Raw genomic sequence first — 26,592 nt, 5'->3', positions numbered from 1 at the left:
ATATGAAGCGGCATTTCTGGTTTGCTTATGCTTTCTATGCCAACCAGTCAATATATTTGTAATCTAAAGTAAAGTAAGGATTTCAAAATTAATAAATAAGAACCAATCTCTGGACTCCCAATATGAGATCCTTCAATTTCAACCCTGTTAATTTCATAATGTTGTCTAAGAAATATATTGCGTTAACACTTGTCTCACAGCATCATCGTCCTCGGAACTACACAGCGCCTCGAAAACTGGGAACCTGTCAAACGTGGCATTCATCTTGTCCCAAGAACGAATGGGCATTAACTGTAAAGATTGTATTGGTGGAACACCAATGATGTGGGCAGCTACTGAAAGACATAGAGAAGTGGTGCAGTTGTTTGTAAATAAAGGGGCTAACATGTCACTTGTTGATAGATTCGGCATCAACATCCTTCACTCAGCCTGCCTTGGGGGAGATGTAAAGGTGGTGAAATATGTTCTTTCACAGAACATGTTGGACATTAATAGTAGAGAACAGTGTGGGAGGACAGCTGTGATGCTGGCAGCAGAGAACGGACACAAAGACGTGGTGGAATTGCTTGTTGAGAAAGGAGCTGACTTGTCACTCGTGGATGAAACAGCTGACAACGTCCTTCACTGCGCCTGTCGTGGGGGAGATGCCGGGGTGGTGAAGTACATCCTCTCAAAGAATCGGGTTGATATCGACAGAAGAGGATTACATGAGCTGACACCGATCATGATGGCAAGAAGATGCAAACATAGAGAAGTGGTGGAGTTACTCCTGAGTAAAAGAGCTGATGGGTCACTCAGATATTACAATCATATAAATATGCTTTTGTCTGCCTGTAGGGAAGGAGATGTGGAGGTGGTTAAGTTTGTCCTCTCACAGAATATTGTGGACGTCGACAGTAGAGGGCACAGGAAGAAAACACCTGTGTTGCTCGCAGCCGAATATGGACATAAAGAAGTGGTAGAGTTACTGGTTGAGAATGGAGCTGACTTGTCACTTGCATATGCCAGTGGTAGCAATAGCCTTCACGTGGCCTGTTCAAGAGGACGTTTGAAGGTGGTAAAGTATATCATTTCACAGAACATAGTGGACATTAACTGTAGAGGGTTGGGAAAGAAAACAGCTGCAATGTTTGCAGCAGCATGTGGACATAAAGAAGTGGTAGAGCTACTCTTTGAGAATGGAGCTGACTTGTCACTTGCATGTGGCACTGGTAGCAACATCCTTCACTCGGCCTGTTCGAGAGGACGTCTGGAGGTGGTGAAGTATATCCTTTCACAGAACATTGTGGACATCAACAGTAGAGGGGGGAGCAAGAAAACACCTGCGATGACTGCAGCGCAATATGGACATAAAGAAGTGGTAGAGCTACTGGTGGAGAATGGAGCTGACTTGTCACTGGTATGTTGCAGGGGTATCAACATCCTTCACTTGGCCTGTTCGAAAGGACATCTGGAGGTGGTAAAGTATGTCATTTCACAGAATATTGTGAACATCAACAGCAGAGGAGGAATACAGAACATGACACCGGTAATGATGGCAGCAAAATCCGGACATGAAGATGTGATAGAGTTTCTCGTGAGTAGAGGAGCTGATGTGTCTTAGCTCTCAGGTTATTAGGGTTTCATGCCTAAAAAGTCAGAGACGAACTGTAACTGTTTGATCCATTATTATTGTACGATTACAGATTAAAATATTGTCTGCAGCTGCGAGTGGTCGGAGAGACATTACTTTTGTCATTTTTATTTTAATTCTGTGGTTTTTATTTTTAAATTTAAACACAACCCAAACTAGTCCTTTGAATTAAACCTCACCATTGTGCTCTTGTCCCTCAAGCAGTTTCCACAAATATGTTAAAGTTCCTAGGGCAAGGACGAACATTAGATAATTCAAAATAAATCAAAAGAAATTAGTGAATGAGTTAATATTTAACGTCACATTGCCAATACCTCAGCCACATGGTGAAGAGAATATTTAACATTTAAATGAAATATATACATGTGGTAAAATCTGTCAATGAAGAACAGTAAAACAACCTAATATCACTATTTAGTCAATACAATATAGAAACAGGCTATAGATCGCCAACAACAGAAGGTAGATTACGACACTAGAGACCATGGGGACTTACAGTACCTTTGTTACCAACATGGACTCCAGTTTGATTTACACCATCCCTTCAGCTGCTGGCGATTGTAGGAAAGGTTAGCCAAAATCAAAACCACAAGTGTTCTACGTTTAAAAAGCCTGGAAAGTTCACAAAGACCTGAAACATGTTGGACTTACGTACCCTCTCAGGAGGACAATAATTGTACTATACTTCAACCCCCTTTGAGGGTACAGCAACCAACAATTCAAGTTATTAATCCAAACTGGCACGCGTGGCGAGCCACCTCCTCGTGGTGGGTAACGCCAAGAGCTCGCCGACACTCCCGTAGTGGACCCGGGGGGATATTTGGTCCACCAACCCGTTTGCCGTGGGTTGCGGCCCTGTGTCGGTGGAGGAGGGGATCCTGGCGGTTGAGATAGATAGATAGATAGATAGATAGATAGATAGATAGATAGATAATTTAAGTTTTGATAGGTGTTCGGGCAACTAGGGCCATTTACACCTTGCCCATCACAAACGTTTGCTAATTTAACAAAGGTTTATAAAGTATTAAAACTGCCACAAGCTTTAATATAAGCAAGAAGTGCATTCTGAACATCAGTGCGGGCGATATTCTGTGAACACAACAGTCCAGTCAAAGATAATTCAATATTGAGTGATGTAAGTGATTCAATCATCGCCTTACGTTGAGTGACATATTTTTGGCAATGCAATAAATAATGGGCAACATTATCTAGCTGATAACACACAGTGCAATTTGGAGAAGTATCTTTATTAAGAATATTTAGATAGGCCCCAAGACCACAGTGCCCAAGACGAAGTCTGGTTAATAGCACCTCTTCTCTACGGTTGCCTCTGGATAATTTTGACTTCGTTATAAAAGGCTCAATGCCATAGAGATGGCGTCCTTTTAAGGATGAGGACCATCTCTGTTGCCATTTCGTCTGAACAGAGAACTTACTTAAGGTGCATAATTCAGCAGGAGAGGGCAGTATGGACTCATCCTGTTCCGATCCATCAAAATCTAATGCAGCTTTTGCCAATCTGTCAGCTTTTTCATTTCCAAAAATCCCAACATGAGCCGGTATCCATGAAAATTCAACGTCTAAAAGATCTTTACTTAAGTCATTAAAGAGGTCAAGTATAATATTGATCAAATCTTGCCTTGCTGAGGAGGAGCCTGTCCGAATTGCTTGTAAAGCACTGACGGAATCACTAAAAATGACCGCTGATACAGGCTTAAAAAATTTAATCCAGCACAAAGCTTCAATGATGGCCGCAAGTTCAGCAGAAAATACTGACAAGTGATCAGCTAATCGGAGAGAAATCTCTCTTTGATCAGTAGCTATGAAGATACCTGCACCAACATGACCGGACACTGGGCACTTAGATCCATCAGTGTAAATCTGCATAGCATTAGCCCACTGTAAACTACGGATATGTTCCTCAGCAAGAGCTTTGATACGAGGAACTGGATCAGATTTAGATGTTTGGTCCAGAACATCAAGATACACGGATGGATGTTCAAGCAGCCAAGGTGGCTTCTTAGACAGAACACTGACATCATCTACTGCAACATCACGTACTTGATGATGAAAAGCAGTTCTCTGACAACGCATCCCATAAGGCCCCATACCGTCCTTCCAAGGATCGAGAAAATACTCAACACAATCTCCCAATACAGCTGACGTCGGGTGTTTCAACCCAAAAAATTTCAACTTCAGCATGTATCTAACTTCTAACAGTTCACGTCTGAGATCTAAAGGCATTTCACCCGATTCAACATGTAGAGCTTCAACAGAAGTAGTTCTAAATGCTCCAAGACAGATTCTGAGGGCCTTTGACTGAACAACATCTAGTCTTGCCTTTTGTGTTACACATGCAGATCCATAAGCTTGACAGCCGAAATCAAGTCGTGATCTAATGAGGGCACGATATAACAGCAATAAACACTGCCTGTCTGCACCCCATTTGGTACTGGAAATACTTCTCAGAAGGTTCAAGACTTTAGTGCACTTCTGAATCAAATAATCTATATGAGGTTTCCAGGTAAGCCTCCTATCAAACCAGAGTCCTAAAAACCTCACCTTATCCACAAACTCCAAGGGAGAACCGCACAAAACCAATTTTGAATTTTGAGGAATCCTCTTCCTAGTAAAAATGATTGCAGACGATTTTGAAGCTGAAATCTTAAAACCCCATTGTATACACCAAGCTTGTACAAGATCGAGAGATTGTTGAAGACCATTGAAAACAACGTCAAAATTACGGGACCGTTTCTACAACGCTCCATCATCAGCAAACTGCGATGTTTCGACCAGGACATTGATATTCTCAAACAGGTCATTAATCACATTAAATAATGTCGGACTGATTACACTACCTTGGGGAGTTCCATTTTCTAACTTGAATATATGCGACAGAGAAGTTCCAATGCGAACTTGTATACTTCTGTCCCTCAAAAAATCCTTTATCCAATCAAGCATGCGTCCACAAACTCCAAGCTTATACAGTTTTATCACCAAACCATCCCTCCATAGCATGTCATAGGCTTTTTCAATGTCCATGAAAACAGCCATCAGATATTCAGTGCTTCCTAGTGCCTTCTTAATTTCGGTTTCAAGTCTCACTAAATGATCAACACAAGATCTGTTTTTCCGAAATCCTGATTGAACACCTGAATACAGATTGTTCTTTTCCATGAAGTAAACTAGTCGGTTATTTACCATTCTCTCCATTATCTTACACATGTTGGAGGTAAGAGCAATGGGCCTGTAGGATGTGGCTTGAGTAGGATCTTTACCAGGCTTAGGAATAGGAATTACAATTGCCTTTTTCCAAGAGATGGGAAGTTTGCTTTCAAACCAAATGTGATTAAAAAGTAAAAGCATCCTTTCAAGACTGATAAGCGGCAGATGTTTGAACATATCATTACACAAGGAATCATCACCTGGGGAGGTATTTTTCCGTCCAGAAATGGCGTTCCTTAATTCCTGGAAACAAAATAAGGAGTTGTAGTCAGCGATATGATGTGTTGGACAATGTAAGATATCTGAATACTCTGATTCAAGTGACTCCTTAATAATTCGAAAGTCTGAATTAAAGTTGTCTGTACTAGAGATTCTCTGAAAGGACTCAGCCAATGCATTACTTTTGTCAATATTTGTTGTTGCTGGTGCATCTTTACCGATAGATGGAATTGCACGGGTAGAACATGAACTACCAGAAATAACTTTCACTTTTCGCCATACCTGAGAAAGAGGTGTATTTCTGTTGATGGAACTTGTGTACTTAGACCAAGACAAACGTTTGGCTTCAGTGACCGTTCGTTTGAGGAAAGCGGAAGCGCGTCGAAATTCAATTAAATCAGACGGTAAGGCAGACTTTTCAACCCTTTTCTTGGCTCTCTTCCTAACATCATGAGCTGATTGACATGCATCTGTCCACCAACAAACTGGCGGTTTAAGAGGACGTTTACCTGAACTTCTCCCTATGGTTTTATCAGCTGCAGCAATAATGTGAGAAACAAAGCAGCTATGAAACTGTTCAATATCAATCGAATTTATAGCTGGGGTGATAGTGTCGGAGCACAAAGAGGTATATGCAGACCAGTCAGCTTTAGAGAAAATCCACCGCTGAGCTGTTTCTCTTGATTCAGTTATTGGGTCAAGTTGGAGGCTGGTAAACACAGGATAATGATCACTACCAAACGAATCCTGAAAATACACTTCCCAATCACTAGTGGAGCTGTGGAGCTAGTTGTGGACTGACAATGGTCAAATCCAGGGCTGAAAATGAAGCAGAGGCCAAGTCATCCCGGGTCATAGAACCATCATTCAGAAGGAAAAGATTCTGTTCATCAAGGAGTGTCTCAATGACTTTGCCGCCAGCATCCAGCTTAACGGCTCCCCACAGCGGATTATGGCTATAGAAATCACCACATAAGACGTTAAGAGTGTCAGACACATTCAAAAGAGAAGCATAATCATCACTTGAAGCAAAAGCATGATTGTAGATATTAAAAATCGAGACCGATCTCATATTTTTCAAATGGATAGTGACTGCATTTGCCTCAATTTCGGATTGTGGCAATCTAATTTCACTAAAGGACAACGAATCCTTTAGAAGTATAGCACAACCTCCTCTAGACCCAAACGGACGGTCTTTACGTAAACAGACATACCCTTCCCAACGGAATCGATGCGTGGGATTCAAAAACGTCTCTTGAAGACACACAACATCCGGCATGGGATCAAGACTGTTAACAAAAACTTTAAAGCCTGGACCATTCGCATTAATAGATCTAGCATTCCACTGAAGTATTAAGAGAGCCATAAAAAGAATTATGACTTCCATTGTTGACCCTTAAGCATGCTCATCAGATCATCAGATGACAACTTTAGACCCAATGTGCAGCTGATGCTATTATCTGTAGGCCATCAGATTTGAATGCACGATTGGATCCCAGGTTGGCAACTATGCATATAACAAAATTGAGAAAATCAACTGGAGAGACATTGTTGAATAGAGGCGTACAAGAGGTTTCATGGATAAGGTCAGTAAGAGAATCAGTCTGACATTCAACCTCCTGGGTGTCAGTCTGTGTACTTGCAGTCACCATGACAGGACGAGATACCACAACAGGAATGGGAACAATTGGAGACTGTGGTTGAGCAGCGGGTGGTGTGGCATGGACGTGTGGGTCCTTAACAACATGAGAATCCCCACGCACCTGTCGGACAGCCTGAGAATAGGAAAGTTTCCCCTCAACTCTAACTTTCTGGATTTGAACCGCTTCTTGATACTTAATACAACCTCTGTAGGCAGCAGAGTGAGCTTCACCACAGTTTTCACATTTAAGGGAACTTTCAGTGCACTCCTCATACTTGTGCTTCCCTCCACATTTAGCACAAATATGATGAGTGCTCCTACACTTAGCAGAGACATGTCCAAAGGACTGACATTTAAAACATCGCAATGCAGGGGGAACATATAACCTGATAGGAAATCTCTGGAAGAAAATATCCACATGATCTGGTAAGGACTGACCAGCAAATGTAAGCAAAACAGATTTAGTAGGGATTTTATCAGGTCCACGAGTCAGGCGCACAACGGAGCATAGTAAAGGTAAAGCAGGTTTTAGTTCTTCCTCAATTTCATTCATCTCAACATCCAGTTCAAGACCATAGATAACCCCGCGGGATCTCATGAGTGATTCAGGCTCGTAAGTGGTAACATAATGATCACCAAGTTCTGTAATTTGCATAAGTTTTTGGGCAGCCTCAACGGTTTTTGCTGTAACACTAACATCCCCCCTGGCCATCCTCTTAACACTGACTATTTCAGTAGTAACCTTAGCCATTGCTCTCGCCAAGGCCCGCTGGGTCATAAGTTGACAAAGAGTTGTTGAAACGTCATCATCAACGTCTGCCTTAACGATAACAGTGGTTGACTTCACCTGAACTGGCTCATCATAAATAAAAGAAAGATCAGACCAAGCAGGAGTAGCAGCAGGTGATTGCTTCACAACACAAGCTTTCTTAGAAGTACCATCCGGAATGCGACCGATTCGCTTCCTCCCAGAGGACACCACCTTGAAGTCGCCTTCACAGTCCATGCTGTTTTCAGCCATTGCCGAGGAAAACCCCAACAACTGACTGATTAATCCCCGAAAAGGAATACAAGTGAAGTTTCACTACACAACAAGCGTGGAGAAAATGTAAACAACAAAAAAAAGGAAAATACATAAACAACCAAGTATGCTAGGACACTGTTCAGTTTGCACACAAGCAAAGCACGTCCGCACTCGACGGCAGTCAAGACCCCTGGCGGTTGAGGGCAATGGGAGGAAGACCAGTGTTCCTATCGCCCAACACACCACTTTGGCCCTAACTTCACCTAGACGGGTGGTTGAATGGGCCCGGTTCAACCAATCGTTTGCTCTACGTCAAACGTTTTTCAACCCGTAAAAACAATGAAACTGTTCCAACCAACACGTATCTGGTCTCCTTTTCATCTCCGATAGCTCCAAAATCATTGAAGGCTGGTTACTGCAACATCAAGGTTGACGTCGACATTCCGAACCCGCTGAGATGTTTTAAATTCCAGAAGTACGGCCATGGTGTAACTACTTGTACATTGTCCGTTGTGTGTGCTCACTGTGCTGAGAAGACACATACAACAGAAGATTGTACAAGTACCTTTAAAAAATGCACCAACTGTTCAGGAAACCACTCATCTTTTTCGAAAGAGTGTCCGATTTGGAAAGAACAAATGGAAATTAACAAGATCAAATTTACCCAAAATATCAGTTTTTCTGATGCCAAAAAACTTGTAAAGATATGAACTTCCAGACAGTTATGCTTCTATAACCAAAACATCAACTGAACCAAGCCATAAAATATTTACTTCTTCCACAAGCTGTCAAACAAATTTCACTTGGGTCAAACGTGATTCTCCCCAGATTTTCTATCCTACTACATCATCTCAAACAACGGAATCACTTCCTAATAAGTCACAAAAGCAGTCAGAGTCATCTTCTGATCCTAAGCCACCCTCTCAGTCGCGTTCACAATCTCAATCGTCTTCTGATACGCAGTCAGTTAGTACAAGCAAAACTAAACTGAAGCATGAGGTCTCAAAAAACTTAGTGGAAGAGCCCCGAAAGGGTCGGAAAATAAATTTCAGCTACACAAAAAATATGGATCTTTGGAGGACATGGACGTGTCTGAAAACGTCCATTCTAGGGCACATAGCTTGTCGCCCTCCAAAAGAGTGCGGTGTAGATCCCCAATAAATACCCCCAAAAGATAGTTTATTCCAATAATATTGTACAGTGGAACTGCAGAGGATTGAGGACTAATTTACATGAATTACAGCTATTAGTCCAAGATTTTACACTTTCAGCGATATGTCTCCAGGAGACATATTCAAAACAAACAGATACATTTGACCGTCGTCATTTTAATGCATATCATTCTTTTTCACCTCCGGGTGATAGAGCCACTGGCGGATCATCCATTCTAGTCAGACAAAACGTTATTCAAAGCCCTGTTTCACTTAATACTAATATGCAGGCTGTTGCAGTGAGAATTACTTTACATGTAGCGTTTACGCTATGCTCTCTTTATATTTCACCGTCTTCGACGTTTGCTAAAACTGATCTTCAAGCTCTATATGATCAGCTGCCGAAGCCCTGTATTATAATGGGAGACTTAAATGGGCACAACCCACTCTGGGGTAGTGTAAATATAAACACTAAAGGTATATTGTTGGAGAACTTTTGTTCTGACAATGATTTATGTATTTATAATGATGGTTCCAACACATATTTACACCCTGGGACAGGGACTTATTCTGCTCTCGACTTGTCACTTACCAATTCAGCACTATTAAATGAATTCGAATGGTCAGTCCACGATGACCTCTGTGGAAGTGACCATTTTCCTACTATGTTAAAATCTGTAACTCCACCTGATGTTCCTCCATCATTAAGGCGAAATTTTAAAAAGGTTAACTGGGCATTATATGAAACACTGTGTGCTGAAAAACTTCAACCCGAACGTTTTATTGACGTTCCTGATGCTATTAAATGTTTTTCTGAGGAACTGAATTCCATAGCTGATGAGTGTATACCAAAGTCCTCTGCAGTTCTACATATTCGAAAACCATGGTTCAACGATGAATGCAAACAAGCTAGGAAGGCAAGGAAAAAAGTAGAACATTATTTCCGTCGTCATCCTATGGTGCATAATTTAAATAAATTTAAATTTTAAATGCTAAAGTACGGTGTACTTTTAAACAGAATAAACGCCAATCTTGGCAAAATTATGTATCTAAAATAAATTCTCGGACACCCATGTCCAAGGCATGGAACGTGGTCCAGAAAATTAAAGGTAAGGGTACTAAATCTACAGTCCATCATCTTAAACATGGCGAACAGTTACTTACAGATAAATCAGATATTGCGAATAAACTGGGTGAAGCCCTCGCTAAACACTCTTCCTCTTCTAATTATGTACCTAAATTCCAGCAGTATCAAAAACAACAAGGAAAGAAAAGTATTAATTTCAATTCTGATAATGGGGAAGATTATAATGAAACATTTTCTATTCATGAACTCCATATGCTCTTGATCAAAGCTCATGACACTGCTACGGGAGCTGATAACATACATTATCAACTCCTGAAGCACTTACCAGAGTCCTGTTTAGAGACGCTCTTATGTATTTTTGATGATATTTGGACGCATGATAAATAATCGACTAGTTTGGTACTTGGAGACAAATAATCTCATAACAGATATACAATGTGGTTTCCGCAAAAAACAGGAGTACTGTCGATCACTTAGTGCGTTTAGAATCATTTGTTAAAAATGCACTAATTAATCTTTTTTGATCTAGAAAAAGCATATGACACAACCTGGAAATATGGTATTTTACGAGACTTACATGACTTCGGCGTGCGAGGTCGTTTGCCTCCATTTAGAGCCAACTTTTTAAATGACAGACAGTTCCAAGTTCGAGTGGGTTCTACCGTGTCTGATCATTACAATCAGGATCGGGGTGTTCCACAAGGCAGTATTTTGTCTGTCACACTTTTTAGCATCAAGATAAATAGTTTATCCAAACTTTTAAACCATTCAATTGATGGATCGTTATTTGTGGATGATTTTAATATTTCTTGTCGTGGTAAAAATATGCATAGTATTGAACGGCAACTGCAGCTGTGTTTAAACAAAATAAATAAATGGTGTCTTGAAAACGGCTTTAAATTTTCTAAATCCAAAACTAATTGTATACATTTTTGCATAAAATATAAGCCACATAAGGACCCTGAACTATCTCTAGATGGCACTCCCATCGAAGTTGTAAAGGAGGCCAAGTTCTTGGGCCTAATCTTTGACTCCCATTTCACATTTCTGCCTCAGATCAAGTCCCTTAAAACTAAATGCCTGAAGGCTCTTGACTTGTTGAAAGTTGTTTCCAACTCAAAGTGGGGAGGGGATCAAGCTACCCTCTTACACCTATGTCGATCACTGTTCCGTTCGAAACGGCACCCGTGGCGAGCCACCTCCTCGTGGTGGGTGCTGGGTAATGCCAAGAGCTCGCCGACACCCCCGTAGTGGACCCGGGGGGATATTTGGTCCACCAACCCGTTTGCCGTGGGTTGCGGCCCGTGTCGGCGGAGGAGGGGATCCTGGTGGTTGAGGGCAATAGGGGCCTGCAATCGTGTTCCTGTTGCTCAATACACCACTTTGGCCCTGACTTCGCCTAGATGGGTGGTCGAATGGGCAAGGTTCAAACAATCGGCTGGTCATGCCAAGCCCTGTGCGTGGATTATGTAATTGTACAAATTTGATTTTATATTGTTTCAATTTAGGTCTTGGCTTTTCACTCATATAACACTTGTAAATTTGAAAAGTGATGTTATTAACTTTGCCTAGAGTCTTATGCCCAGAAGGCGGTGGCTCATGGGCCAATCTGGTAGATCGATTAATTTTCTATTAATCTTCTGCTGGAGTATACCATTTCAGTATCCTTGGTGCTACCAGTCGGAGACCCACTGGTGTATAGCATTGTCCATGTGATACTCGGTGGAGGGTGGGGAGCTGGGATGGTGAACTTTCTATTATTAACCATGGCTCAACCCAAAAAACATAAACGAGCACTAGATGAGTGTTTGTCCTCTGATGAGGAAAATATCACAAACAGATATCCAGATACATGGAGTAGATTCTTGGTTGTATCTACGACTGATGGTGAACCACTCAAGCTAAATCCGTTTGCCACATCAAAAGCAATTTATGGACTTGTTGGTGATGTCCAAGCTGTCAGAAAAATTGGATCAGGGTTTCTCCTCATAGAGTGTAAAACAGCAAAACAATCAGCTGTCCTCATAGCCACAAAACAGCTTGCAAATACTGAAGTTTCAGTTTCTCCTCACAAGTCTCTGAACAGTAGGAAAGGCATCTTGAGGGACAGAGACCGCTGGCTTGCCCACATGAGTGAAAAGGAAATAGTTACTGAACTGCAACACCAAGGAGTCACTCATGTTAAAAGATTCACGTTTAAGAAAAATGGAGAAACTTTGAATACCAACACTTACCTAATTTCTTTTTCTCAACCCCAACACCCAAAGTACATAAAAGCTGGATATTGTAACATCGAAGTGGAACAGTATATTCCAAACCCACTTCGTTGTTGCAAGTGTCAAAAGTTTGGTCACGGTGCCCAATCCTGCAGAAATCGTGCAACATGCTATAGATGTGGTAAAGATGATCATGAAGGTTCTGACTGTTTGTCTTCTCCAAAATGTGTCAATTGTCTTGGAGATCATATGTCTTCGTCAAAGTCATGCCATGTCTCGAAACGTGAATATGAAATTGTCAAAATCAAAATCCAAAAGAATGTCACATATCATGAGGCAAAACGTTTAGTTAATGTAGCCTCCCCTCAGTCATCAGGTGTACCATATTCTACAGTTGTTGCTCGCCCCAATACTAAGTCTGTTCTGTCAGTTGCATGTCAGACAGATCTCACCTGGGTTGAAGCTGACAAACACACTTTTATTGCATCAGATTCTACTGTTGATAAACACCATGCAACATCAGCTTCCCAGACTGAATCACAAACAATATCTCCTATTGTGAAAAATCCTTGTCAAAAAGTGGATTACAGACAAAAAACTGATCGAGTACCAAAGGGATCACGTGATCCTGTTCAAATCTATAACAAGTTTCAACTTTTAGAAGACATGGACGTCTCTCCTCATCCCCGTGCGCGAAATAGAAGCAGTTCGCCTCGGAAGGGGAAACGTCGGTCCCCAGTATTACCACCTGCTATAAAATGAACAATAACTCCTTAATCCAGTGGAATTGCAGAGGACTTAGGACCAATTTTAATGAAGTACAGTTACTAGAACAGGATTACAAACCATCAGCATTTAGTTTTCAAGAAACGTACCTGAAACAAAATGATAAGTTCGAATTGCGTAAATACCATTCTTATCATTCTTTTTCACCCCCTGGTGACAAAGCCACTGGTGGATCTTCCATATTGGTGAGACATGGTATAATTCATAGCCCTGTTCCTCTCAAAACCAATCTTCAGGTTGTTGCTGTTCGTCTTACTTTACATATAACCCTTACTCTTTGTTCCTTGTATATCTCCCCTTCTTCCATTCTCCATCAGAATGATCTTCAAGATTTGTATGACCAATTACCGAAACCCTGTATCATAATGGGTGATCTCAATGGTCATAACCCATTATGGGGAAGTCCTGATACCAACAGTAAAGGGAAAGTTCTTGAAGAGTTTATATCTGATAATAATTTATGTATACTCAATGATGGCTCTGCCACGTATTTACATCCTGGAACGGGAACATATTCTTCCTTAGACCTGTCACTCACTGATTCAAACGTTTATAATGAGTTTGAATGGTCAGTCCACAATGATCTTTGTGGTAGTGACCATTTTCCAACAGTACTTACAGCAAATAACCCTTCCGATGATCCGCCTGTAACAAGATGGAATTTTTCAAAGGCCAATTGGCCATTATTTCAGGTCACCTGCCTTAAGGAACTTAAACCAGACCTTTTCATGGACGTACCTGATCCAATTAAAATGTTCTCGGACAAACTGAAACATATAGCTGATGAAACTATTCCTAAGTCCTCTGTAAATCCGCACATCCGTAAACCATGGTTTAATGATGAATGCAAACAAGCTAGGAAAAAGAGGAAGAAAGCAGAGAAATATTTTCGTCTTCATCCCACTGTTCATAACTTAAATAATGTAAAAATCACTTACGCTAAAGCTCGACGAACGTTTAAACACATTAAACGTTATACTTGGAAAAATTACGTTTCCAAAATAAATTCCCGTACTCCTATGTCAAGGGTATGGAATATGATCCAAAAAATTAAAGGCAAGGGTTCCAAATCCAGTAGTATTCAGCATCTCAAAAATGATAATAACATACTAACTGAAAAAATCTGATATTGCAAACAAGTTGGGTGAAACTTTGGCTAAACATTCGTCCTCCTCAATTATCATCCAAATTTCCACACTTATCAAACACACCAAGAGAGGAAACCAGTGAATTTTAAATCTGATAATGGTGAAGATTATAATGAGGTATTTTCTTTACATGAACTTCATACTGCGCTATCACAGGCTCACGACACTGCAACAGGACCTGATGATATCCATTACCAACTCTTAAAACACTTGCCTGAATCATGTCTCGAAACGTTACTTGGCATTTTTGACCATATTTGGACAACACAACATTTTCCCTCTTCATGGCGAAAAGCCACAGTTGTTCCTATTCCAAAGCCTGGGAGGGATCATACAGATCCATCAAATTACCGACCTATTTCCTTAACTAGCTGCGTTTGCAAAACCATGGAGCGAATGGTAAATAATCGCTTAGTCTGGTTTTTGGAAACCAACAATCTGATTACTGATATACAATGTGGTTTTCGTAAAAACCGAAGCACAATTGACCACTTGGTTCGTTTGGAATCATTTGTTAAAAATTCTTTCATTAAAAAGCAACATGCAGAATCAATCTTTTTTGATCTTGACAAAAGCATATGATACTACTTGGAAGCATGGTATTTTGAAAGATTTACAGTCTTTTGGGTTGAGAGGTCGCTTGCCTCAGTTTATATCTAATTTTTTAAATGACAGACAGTTTCAAGTACGTGTGGGAACAACCATCTCAGACTACTTTCATCAAGATCAGGGTGTTCCACAAGGTAGTATTTTGTCTGTGACTTTATTTAGTATTAAAATCAAAAGTCTTTCTAAGGTTTTAAGTGATTCAGTAGATGGATCACTATTTGTGGATGATTTTAATGTTTCTTGCAGAGGTAGAAATATGCATACAATAGAGAGGCAATTACAAATTTGTCTCAATAAAATTGAAAAATGGTCACTTGAAAACGGGTTTAAATTTTCGATAACAAAACAAATTGCTTGCATTTCTGCAGAAAGTATAAACCGCATAAAGATCCAGAAGTATTTTTCAATGACACCCCCATCAAAGTAGTAAAGGAGGCCAGGTTCTTGGGTCTTATTTTCGACTCACATCTAACTTTTCTACCCCACATTAAATCCCTAAAAACTAAATGCCTGAAGGCACTTGATCTGTTAAAAGTTGTTTCCAATTCAAAGTGGGGAGGAGACCAAACTACCCTACTCCATTTATACAGATCTCTCATCCGTTCGAAACTTGATTACGGCTCCATCGTTTATGTTGGAGCCTGTAAAAGCAACCTCAAAATACTTGATTCTATCCACCATCTTGGGTCATTTAGAACTTCTCCTATTGACAGTCTTAACGTCGAGGCCGATGAGCCATCTCTCGCTCAACGGCGTATAAAACTCTCCTTACAGTATATAACAAAACTGTATTCTAATGAGGCCAACCCTGCATTTAACTGTGTTTTTAATCCTCTTTATGGGGATTTATACTATAAACAGTCTTCTCTTGTTCCGCCTCTTGGACTTAAAGTGAAACCTTTTCTGTCTGCTTGCAGCATTGAGCTAGCCAATATATCTCCTTCCCATCTACTTTCGTCTCCACCTTGGCAGTTAGTTAGACCTAACACTGACGCGGTTTAAAAAATCAGAAACAAATGAATTACAATATAAACAAGAATATAATCAATTAAAAAGTAACTATAATACATACAAATCTTTATTTACAGATGGGTCCAAGGATGGTGGCGCAGTGGCTTGTGCCACTGTCATTGGATCCAGAATAATATCTTTCAGATTACCAGATAATAGTTCTATTTTCACAGCAGAAGCAAACGCTATATTAACGGCTCTTAAATATATTGAAAAACATTCTAGACATAAACAGTATATTATCTATTCCGATTCTCTTTCTTGCCTCCAGGCAATTAAAAACCTGTCATGTAAACATCCAATTTTAATAGAAATAATTGAATTATTTAATAATCTTGCAACTAGCCAATACGACATCGTCTTCTGTTGGTTACCCAGCCATGTGGGCATTTCTAGCAATGCCATGGCCGATCTTGCTGCCAATGCAGCACTCAACAAATCTGTGACTCTACTTCTTATCCCATACTCTGATTATAAAACTACAATTAGATCGTATATCCGAGATCTGATGCAAAAGAGGTGGGACACACAATTGGGTGTAAATAAATTACATTCAATGGAACCTTATATTGGTTATACCTACTTGGGTTGTCAGTCCAGATTTGAGGAGGTCATTATGAGGCGATGTCGTATTGGCCATACGAGATATACTCATGAATACCTTTTGAAAGGTGAGGATCCTCCGTTCTGCATCCCTTGTGATGAAATAATCACGGTCAAGCATATCTTGCTTGACTGTGTTGAGTATTCCATCACAAGGGATCAGTATTTTAATTCACAAACTATGAAGGATCTTTTTTGCAATATTAGCCCTCATTTAATTATTGCATTTTTAAAGGAATTTTAAAGGGGTTGAAGTACCGTAAAATAATTGTCCTCCTGGGAGGGTACATAAGTCCAAAAACATTTGAAGTAAATTTAAGATTTCCATCTTTTTAATCGTAGAATAAGTGTGTTTTTACTTTATGGCTAGATTTGTATAAATTGCTAACAGCTGAAGGGATGATGTAAATCCAACTAGGGTCCATGCAGGAAGCAAATGTACTGTTAGTCCCCATGGTCCTTAGTATGGTGATCTACCTTCAGTTGTTGGCAACCTATAGCTCATTTTTATATTGTACTGTCCTCTGTAGATGCATTGTTTTAGGTCTATTCACTAGTTTTACATTCTACTCTGTGATATTCTAGTTAGTTTTACTGTCCTTCGTTGACAGGGTTTTTACAATGTATGTGCTATTAATTCATTTGTATTATCATAATTACTCGTTCTCGTCACGATATGGCTGCAATATTGCCGATGTGACGTTAAATATTAACTCACTCACTCACTCCGTTCGAAACTCGATTATGGCTCCATCGTATATGGTGGAGCCTGCAAAAGCAGCCTTAAACTTCTTGATTCTGTCCACAATCAAGGCTTAAGACTTTGTCTTGGGTCTTTCAGAATTTCACCTATTGATAGTCTCTACGTTGAGGCTGATGAACCATCTCTTACTGAACGTCGTATAAAATTGTCTTTACAATACATTACTAAATTATATTCTAATGAATCTAACCCTGTCTATAACTGTGTGTGCAATCCCCTTTATGAGGATTTGTATAACAAAAAGTCTTCTCTTGTTCCACCTCTTGGGCACAGAATCAAACCATTTATTTCTTCTGCCGGTATTGAGATGGAAAGTATATCGCCTTCCCGTCTTCTTTCTTCTCCTCCTTGGCAATTGGTTAGGCCACAAGTTGACCTAACATTAACTGCATTTAAAACATCAGAAACAAATGACTTACAATATAAACAAGAATATAATCAATTAAAACCTAAATATAGCAATTATAAATCCTTATTTACATATGGTTCCAAGGACGGTGGTACAGTAGCTTGTGCCACTGTCATTGGATCGACAACAATATCTTCTAGAATTCCAGATAACAGCTCTATTTTTACAACTGAAGCAAACGCCATTCTAAATGCTCTTAAATATATTGAAAGACATCCTAAACATAAACAGTACATAATCTATTCAGACTCTCTTTCGTGCCTTCAGCCTATTAAATACCTGGCATGTAAACATCCACTTTTACTAGAAATTATTGAACTTTATAACTGTCTTGCAACTGGCCAATACGCCATCGTCTTCTGTTGGTTACCCAGCCATGTTGGAATCTCTGGTAATACTTTGGCTGACCTTGCTTCCAAGGCAGCGCTATACAAATCTGTGACACCACTTCATATTCCCTATACTGATTATAAAGCTACCATTAGATCTTACATCCGTGATCTGAGGCAGAAGAAGTGGCACACCCAAGTAGGTATTAATAAATTACATGCAATAAAACCATTTGTTGGTTGCACCTACTTGGGTTGTCGGTCCAGATTTGAAGAGGTCATTATACGACGATGTCGTATTGGCCACACTAGGTATACGCATGAATATCTTTTGAAAGGTGAGGATCCTCTGTTTTGCATCCCTTGTGATGAAATAATCACGGTCAAGCATGTCTTGCTTGACTGTTTGAATATTCCATCACAGGGGACAATTATTTTAAATCAAGAACTATGAAGGACCTTTTTAGTAACGTAAGCTCTCATTTAATTATTGCATTATCTGCATCCCTTGTGATGAAATCATCACGGTCAAGCATGTCTTGCTTGACTGTGTTGAATATTCCATCACAAGGGACAATTATTTTAAATCAAGAACTATGAAGGACCTTTTTAGTAACGTACGTTCTCATTGAATTATTGCGTTTTAAAAGAATTGAATTTATTGACTGACATGTAAATAAATAAGTATTTTATGACTAGATGTTGAATTTGCAGCTAAGATTGTTAGTGGCTGTATCCTCGAGGGGGGTTGAAGTACCGTAAAATTATTGTCCTCCTGAGAGGGTACGTAAGTCCCAAAACATTTGGGACAAATTTAGTCTTCCATCTTTTTGGGCCGTAGTATTTCTGTCATTTTAATTTGTGGCTAATCTTGCATACAATCACCAGCAGCTGAAGGGATGGTGTAAATCCAGCTAGGGACCATGCAGGTAGCAGAAGCACTGTAAGTCCCCATGGCCTCTAGTATGGTGACCTAACTTCAGTTGTTGGTGATCTATAGCCTGTTTTTACATGTACTGTCGGAAAAGTGATATTGGTTTTAACTTTTCACGCCAGCTTTAATTCTTATTGTGATACTCTAGCTGTTTTACTGTCCCTCGTTGACAGGTTTTTACCATATGCATAACTTTCATTTTCCAAGAATGTTCTCGTCACGAGGCACCCATGAAGAGCCACCTCCTCGTGGTGGGTGCTGGGTAATGCTAAGTGCTCTTCTCCCGTGTGGACCCGGGATAGAATGTGTCCACAGCACCCCATTGCTTGTCGTAAGAGGCGACTAAATTGGGCAACCTGTTGGCCATGGGTTGCGTCCCGTGTCGGTGGAGGACGGGAACCTGGTGGTTGAGGGCATTTGGGCTTTTAACTACTTTCCATTTGCCTAACACACCACTTTGGCCCTTACTTCACCTAGACGGGTGGTTGAATGGGCCCGATTCAACCAATCGGCTGGTCATGCCAAGCCCTGTGCATGGACTATGTTTGTGTCAGTGCACAAATTTGATTTGGACTTTTAATTTCGGTCTTGGCTGAATTATTCATCGACTTTTCTGGTTTTGGAATGTATTTGAAGTTCTGAATTTTGCCTAGAGTCTTATGCCCAGAAGGCGGTGGCTCATGGGCCAATCTGGTGGATTAATTCTTTGTAATTCTTCTACTGGAGTATATCATCCGGGTATCCTTGGTGCTGCAAGCTGGAGGCCCGCTTGCTTTAGCATTGTCCTTGTGATACTCCGTGGTGGGTGGGGAGCTCGGATGATGAACCATATTACACTAACTATGGCGTATGAAACCCCAACCAAAAAAACAAAACGTCCACTTGATATTGACCCTGTTGATACTGACCATAGACCGTCTGCATCGATTGAATATTGGCCGCGTTTCGTTGTTATTGAGACTCCTCAGAAGACACCGTTAAAGTTGAACCCCTTTGCTGTATCCAAGGGTATTCAAGGTGTTGCAGGAGAGGTGAAAAACATTAGACGCTTGCGTTCGGGTGCCCTGCTAGTCGAATGCGGGAAAAAGCAACAAGCAACGAACCTGATGAACATGAAATCTTTCGTGGACATTCCCGTCACGGTCTCTGCTCACAAGACCTTGAATACTAGCAAAGGTATCATCAGAGATCGTGATCGATTGTTTGCTGATATGTCCGAAATTGACATAGGATCAGAAATGAAAGATCAAGGTGTGCTGTATGTGAAGCGCCTTTCAACCCGAAAAAACAATGAAACATTCCCAACTAATACCTATCTGTATACTTTTTCATGTCCAAATGCTCCTAAATCAGTGAAGGCAGGCTATTGTAACATACAAGTTGATGCCTACATCCCCAACCCGCTCAGGTGTTTTAAATGCCAGAAATATGGACATGGCGTGAATACTTGCACATTGTCTGTTGTGTGTGCTCACTGTGGTGAGAAGACACACACAACAGAAGATTGTGACAGTGATTATAAAAAATGCACCAATTGCTCAGGCGACCATTCGTCCTTTTCTAAGCAATGTCCTATTTGGAAAGAGCAAATGGAAATCAATAAAATCAAATATACTCAGAATATCTCTTTTTCCGAGGCCAAAAAACTGGTAAAGACATCTGATCTTCCACAAACTTATGCTGCAGTAGCAAAAACATCATCGGGATCTAAATCTAACACTACATCAACCACAGGCTGCCAAACTACCTTGACTTGGGTAAATTGCGATTCTCCACAGCTTTTGCACCCTGCTATATCATCACAGTCTGAGGAATCACTTCCTAGTACCTCAAAGTCTTCTTCTGATCACAAATCATCATCTCAGTCAAACTCAAAGTCTCAATCCACAGCTGATAGTCAACAAACTGCGAAAAATAAACCGAAGCCAAAGCCTGATGCTTCAAAACAACAAAGTGGCAGAGCTCCAAAAGGGTCACAGAACAAAATTCAATTGTTCAATAAATACGGGTCTCTTGAAGACATGGACGTTTCTGAAAACGTCCATTCTAGGGCACATAGCTTGTCGCCCTCCAAAAGAGTGCGGGGTAGATCCCCAGTAAATCCCCCTAAAAGATAGTTTATTCCAATAATATTGTACAGTGGAACTGCAGAGGATTAAGGACTAATTTACATGAATTACAGCTATTAGTCCAAGATTTTATACCTTCAGCGATATGTCTCCAAGAGACATATTTAAAACAAACAGATACATTTAATTTTCGTCAGTTTAATACATATCATTGTTTTGCACCTCCGGGTGATAGGGCCACTGGCGGATCATCCATTCTAGTGAAACAAAACGTTATTCAAAGCCCTGTTTCACTTAATACTAATATGCAGGCTGTTGCAGTGAGAATTACGTTACATGTAGCGTTTACACTATGCTCGCTCTATATTTCTCCGTCTTCGACGTTTGCTAAAACTGATCTTCAAGCTCTATATGATCAGCTCCCGAAGCCCTGTATTATAATGGGAGATTTAAATGGGCACAACCCACTCTGGGGTTGTGTAACTACAAACACTAAAGGGAAATTGTTGGAGGACTTTTGTTCTGATAATGATTTATGTATTTATAATGATGGTTCCAACACATATTTACACCCTGGTACAGGGACCTATTCTGCTCTTGACTTGTCACTGACAACTTCCGAACTACTAAATGAATTCGAATGGTCAGTCCACGATGACCTCTGTGGAAGTGACCATTTTCCTACTATGTTAAAAGCAATGGGGTGCTGTGGACACATTCTGTCCCGGGTCCACACGGGATCCATTCACAATAAGTAAACACAACTTGAATAATAGAATTCCATACTTATAACTTTCTGGCCTCTGAAAAACCGCCAGTGATAAACAGTTCTCCCAAATCACTTAATTGGTTATCACTATGGTCTTCAATAATTAAGTCATCCTGGGATGCACATTGTGTCCCCGAAAATGACAATATCTGCTTACTGATTGTACAAACTTTCCACCCACGATGACGACTGTGGCCTCTAGTTTCATGAACACACGGTTACTCAAGGTGTCTCAAACACTTAGTGTTTAGTTCCACTGGTCGGTGACGGATTCGTTGGTTGATGACCAGATAGTGGTCACGTGAATGCGTACACATACCTAGCTGCTAGCAGAACAACGTGCAGCAAGACTTGAACAAAGTGTGACTACGTGTTCCAGTCCACCCAGTTGTGAATGAGACGTTTGTATGGGAAAACTATACTTGGTACGCCTAGTGACGCCGAGTTCGATGATACCCATGGAAGTGAGATTTGCTAATATTGTGAGTCCTTGAGACGGACTTCCAATGATCGAGGGAAAAAAACAAAGAAGTGCTTTGAGCATGCATGCGTAATCCACTATAGCGCTATACATGCATAATTACCCATGTGATATGAGGATGATAACATGAAACGTATGCTCATTAAATGTGTATTTAATATTTTCCAAGCTCGAACCAGACGTTGTTGCCAAGCTCGAACCAGGCGTATGATATGACATTTTGGCTCGAAAATCGATAGTCAATATAATTTGTGATTACAAAACAAGTCAAGAGTGAGTGAGTGAGTGAGTTAATATTTAACGTCACATCGGCAATATCTCAGCCATATCGTGACGAGAACATTTAATACTAAAATGAAATATATATCTATTATAAAATCTGTCAGCGAAGGACAGTAAAACAACTAGGATATCACAGATTAGAATATAAAACTAGTAACTATACCTAAAACAATTTATCTATACAGGACAATACAATGTAAAAATGGGCTATATATTGCTAACAGCTGAAGGTAGATCACCATACTAGGGACCATTGGGACTTACAGTACTTTTGCTACCTGCATGGACCCTAGCTGGATTTACATCATTCCCTCAGCCATCAGCAATTTCTGAAATCTAGCCATACAATAAAAAGACATTTATTCTACGATTAAAAACCTGGAAATTTAGAATTTACTTTCTCTGTTTCTGGACTTACGTACCCTCTCAGGAGGACAATAATTTTACAATACTTCAACCCCCTTTGAGGGTACAGCCACTAACAATTCTAGTTACAAATCTAAACAACCAATAATTAAAATACATCTATTTACAGAACATGTTATTCAAAATTCAACCAAAAAATCAAGTTCTTTTAAAAAACCTATAATTAAATGAGAATTAATGTTTGTAAAAAGATCCTTCATTGTTTTTACTGTAAAATACTTATCCCTTGTGATGGAGAATTCAACACAGTCAAGCAGAATATGTTTGACCGTGACTCTCTCATCACAAGGGATACAAAATGGAGGATCCTCCCCTTTTAAAAAGTATGCATGAGTGTATCGTGTATGGCCAATACGACATCGTCGCAAAATGACTTCCTCAAATCTGGACTGACAACCCAAGTATGTATAACCAATGTAGGGTTTTACTTCATGTAGTTTATTTATACCTACTTGGGTGTCCCACTTCTTCTGCATCAGATTACGAGTGTAAGCTCTAATGCTAGCTTTGTAGTCAGAATAAGGAATAAGAAGTGGTGTCACAGATTTGTTGAGTGCTGCCTTAGCAGCAAGATCGGCCATTGCATTACCGGAAATGCCTACGTGGCTGGGTAACCAACAGAAGACGATGTCGTACTGGCCAGTAGCAAGATCATTATATAATTCAAATATTTCAATTAAAAGTGGATGTTTACAAGAAAGATTTTTAATCGCCTGAAGGCAAGAAAGAGAGTCGGAATAGATTATATATTGTTTATGTTTATGGCGTCTTTGAATATATTTAAGAGCTGTTAATATGGCGTTAGCTTCTGCTGTAAAAATAGAACTGTTATCTGGTAATCTAGAAGATATTGTTCTGGATCCAATGACAGTGGCACAAGCTACTGCACCACCGTCCTTGGACCCATCTGTAAATAAGGATTTATAACTGCCATATTTATGTTTCAATTCATTATATTCTTGTTTATACTGTAATTCATTAGTTTCTGATTTTTTAAATGTGGTCAATGTTAGGTCCACTTGGGGCCTAACCAACTGCCAAGGAGGAGACGAAAGAAGACGGGAAGGAGCTATATTTTCCAGCTCAATGCCCGCAGCAGCAAGGAATGGTTTAATTCTTAAACCAAGAGGCGGTACAAGTGAAGATTTCATATTGTATAAATCCTCACACAGACGACTGAAAACACAGTTATATGCAGGGTTTGACTCACTGGAATATAATTTTGTTACATACTGTAAAGCTAATTTTATACGTCGCTGCTCAAGAGATGGTTCGTCAGCCTCGACATACAGGCTGTCAACAGGTGAAGTTCGAAAGGAGCCAAGACAAAGTCTTAGACCTTGATGATGGACTGAATCTAATAGTTTTAAGTTGCTTTTGCAGGCTCCACCATAGACAATGGAGCCATAATCGAGTTTCGAACGCACGAGAGATCGATATAGATGTAGAAGGGTAGCTTGATCCCCTCCCCATTTTGAATTAAAAACCACTTTCAACAAGTCAAGTGCTTTCAGGCATTTAGTCTTAAGTGATTTAATATGCGGTAAAAACGTTAAGTGTGAGTCAAAAATGAGACCCAAGAACTTAGCTTCCTTCACAACTTTAATTGGTGTGCCATCTAGAGATAGTTCAGGGTCTTTATGTGGTTTATATTTACGACAAAAGTGTATACAGTTAGTTTTCGATTTAGAAAATTTGAAGCCGTTTTCAAGACACCATTTATTAATTTTGTTTAAACACAACTGTAGTTGTCGTTCAATGGTATGCATATTTTTACCACGACAAGAAATATTAAAATCATCCACAAATAACGATCCATCAATTGAATCGTTTAAAACTTTTGATAAACTGTTTATCTTTATACTAAAAAGTGTGACTGACAAAATACTGCCTTGTGGAACTCCCTGATCCTGATTGTAATGATCAGACAGGGTAGAACCCACTCGGACTTGAAATTGTCTATTATTTAAAAATTTGCCTATGAATTCAGGCAAACGACCTCGCAAACCGAAATCATGTAAATCTCTCAGAATGCCATACTTCCAGGTTGTGTCATATGCCTTCTCAAGATCAAAAAAGATAGACACAGCATGTTGTTTATTGACTAGTGCATTTTTCACAAATGATTCTAAACGCACTAAGTGATGGACAGTACTTCTGTTTTTACGGAAACCACATTGTATATCTGTTATAAGGTTATTTGTTTCCAAGTACCAAACAAGTCGATTATTTATCATGCGTTCCATGGTCTTGCAAACACAGCTAGTTAATGAAATCGGACGATAATTAGATGGATCGGTATGATCACGTCCAGGTTTAGGTATTGGTACTACTATGGCATCACGCCATGAAGAAGGAAATTTCCCGGAAGTCCAAATATCATCAAATATTGATAACAGCGTCTCTAAACAGGATTCTGGTAAGTGCTTCAGGAGTTGATAATGTATGTTATCAGCTCCTGTAGCAGTGTCATGAGCCTGATCAAGAGCGCTATGGAGTTCATGAATAGAAAAAGTTTCATTATAATCTTCCCCGTTATCAGAATTGAAATTAATAGTTTTCTTTTCTTGTTGTTTTTGATACTGCTGGAATTTAGGTAAATAATTAGAGGAGGAAGAGTGTTTAGCGAGGGTTTCGCCCAGTCTATTTGCAATATCTGATTTATCCGTAAGTAACTGATCTCCATGTTTAAGATGATGGACAGTAGATTTAGTACCTTTACCTTTAATGTTTTGGACCATGTTCCATACCTTGGACATGGGTGTCCGAGAATTTATTTTAGATACATAATTTTGCCAAGATTGGCGTTTGTTCTGTTTAAACGTACGCCGCGCTTTAGCATTTAAAATTTTAAATTTATTTAAATTATGCACCATTGGATGGCGACGGAAATAATGTTCTGCTTTTTTCCTTGCCTTCCTAGCTTGTTTGCATTCATCGTTGAACCATGGTTTTCGAATATGTGGAACTGCAGAGGACTTTGGTATACACTCATCAGCTATGGAGTTCAATTCATCAGAAAACATTTAATAGCATCGGGAACGTCAATAAAACGTTCGGGTTTAAGTTTTTCAGAACACAGTGTTTCATCTAAAGCCCAGTTAGCCTTTTTAAAATTTCGTCTTGATGATGGAGGAACATCGGATGGAGTTATAGCCTTTAATATAGTAGGAAAATGGTCACTTCCACAGAGGTCATCGTGGACTGACCATTCGAATTCATTTAGTAGTTCAGAATTTGTCAATGGCAAGTCGAGAGCAGAATAGGTCCCTGTACCAGGATGTAAATATGTGCTGGAACCATCATTATAAATACATAAATCATTGTCAGAACAAAAGTCCTCCAACAATTTCCCTTTAGTGTTTATATTTACACTACCCCAGAGTGGGTTGTGCCCATTTAAATCTCCCATTATAATACAGGGTTTGGGGAGTTGGTCATAGAGAGCTTGCAGATCAGTTTTGGCAAACGTCGAAGACGGCGAAATATAGAGCGAGCATAGTGTAAACGCTACATGTAAAGTAAGTCTCACAGCAGCAGGGCACCCGTGGCGAGCCACCTCCTCGTGGTGGGTGCTGGGTAACGCCAAGAGCTCGCCGACACCCCCGTAGTGGACCCGGGGGGATATTTGGTCCACCAACCCGTTTGCCGTGGGTTGCGGCCCTGTGTCGGCGGAGGAAGGGATCCTGGTGGTTGAGGGCAATAGGAGCTTGCAACCGTGTTCCTGTTGCTCAATACACCACTTTGGCCCTTACTTCGCCTAGACGGGTGGTCGA

The 26,592-nt window shown here is 40.1% G+C and overlaps 1 protein-coding gene across 1 annotated transcript; it reads left to right on the top strand.

Annotated features, from left to right (window-relative positions):
• The first annotated feature begins 385 nt into the window (after positions 1–385).
• LOC137273269 (putative ankyrin repeat protein RF_0381) lies at positions 386–1,603 on the top strand. The gene has a single exon (XM_067805815.1). The coding sequence runs from the start codon at positions 386–388 to the stop codon at positions 1,601–1,603; it is 1,218 nt and encodes a 405-aa protein (XP_067661916.1).
• Positions 1,604–26,592: the final 24,989 nt, after the last annotated feature.

The sequence above is a fragment of the Haliotis asinina genome, chromosome 1 (genome assembly GCF_037392515.1).
Source record: "Haliotis asinina isolate JCU_RB_2024 chromosome 1, JCU_Hal_asi_v2, whole genome shotgun sequence".
NCBI lineage: Eukaryota > Metazoa > Mollusca > Gastropoda > Lepetellida > Haliotidae > Haliotis > Haliotis asinina.
Note: the sequence above shows the minus strand (reverse complement) of the source record. Positions and strands in the feature narration are given on the sequence as shown.

Excerpts from the sequence above, each read along its gene's own strand:
- LOC137273269 (XM_067805815.1), top strand. The coding sequence starts at position 386 with ATGTCACTTGTTGATAGATTCGGCATCAACATCCTTCACTCAGCCTGC.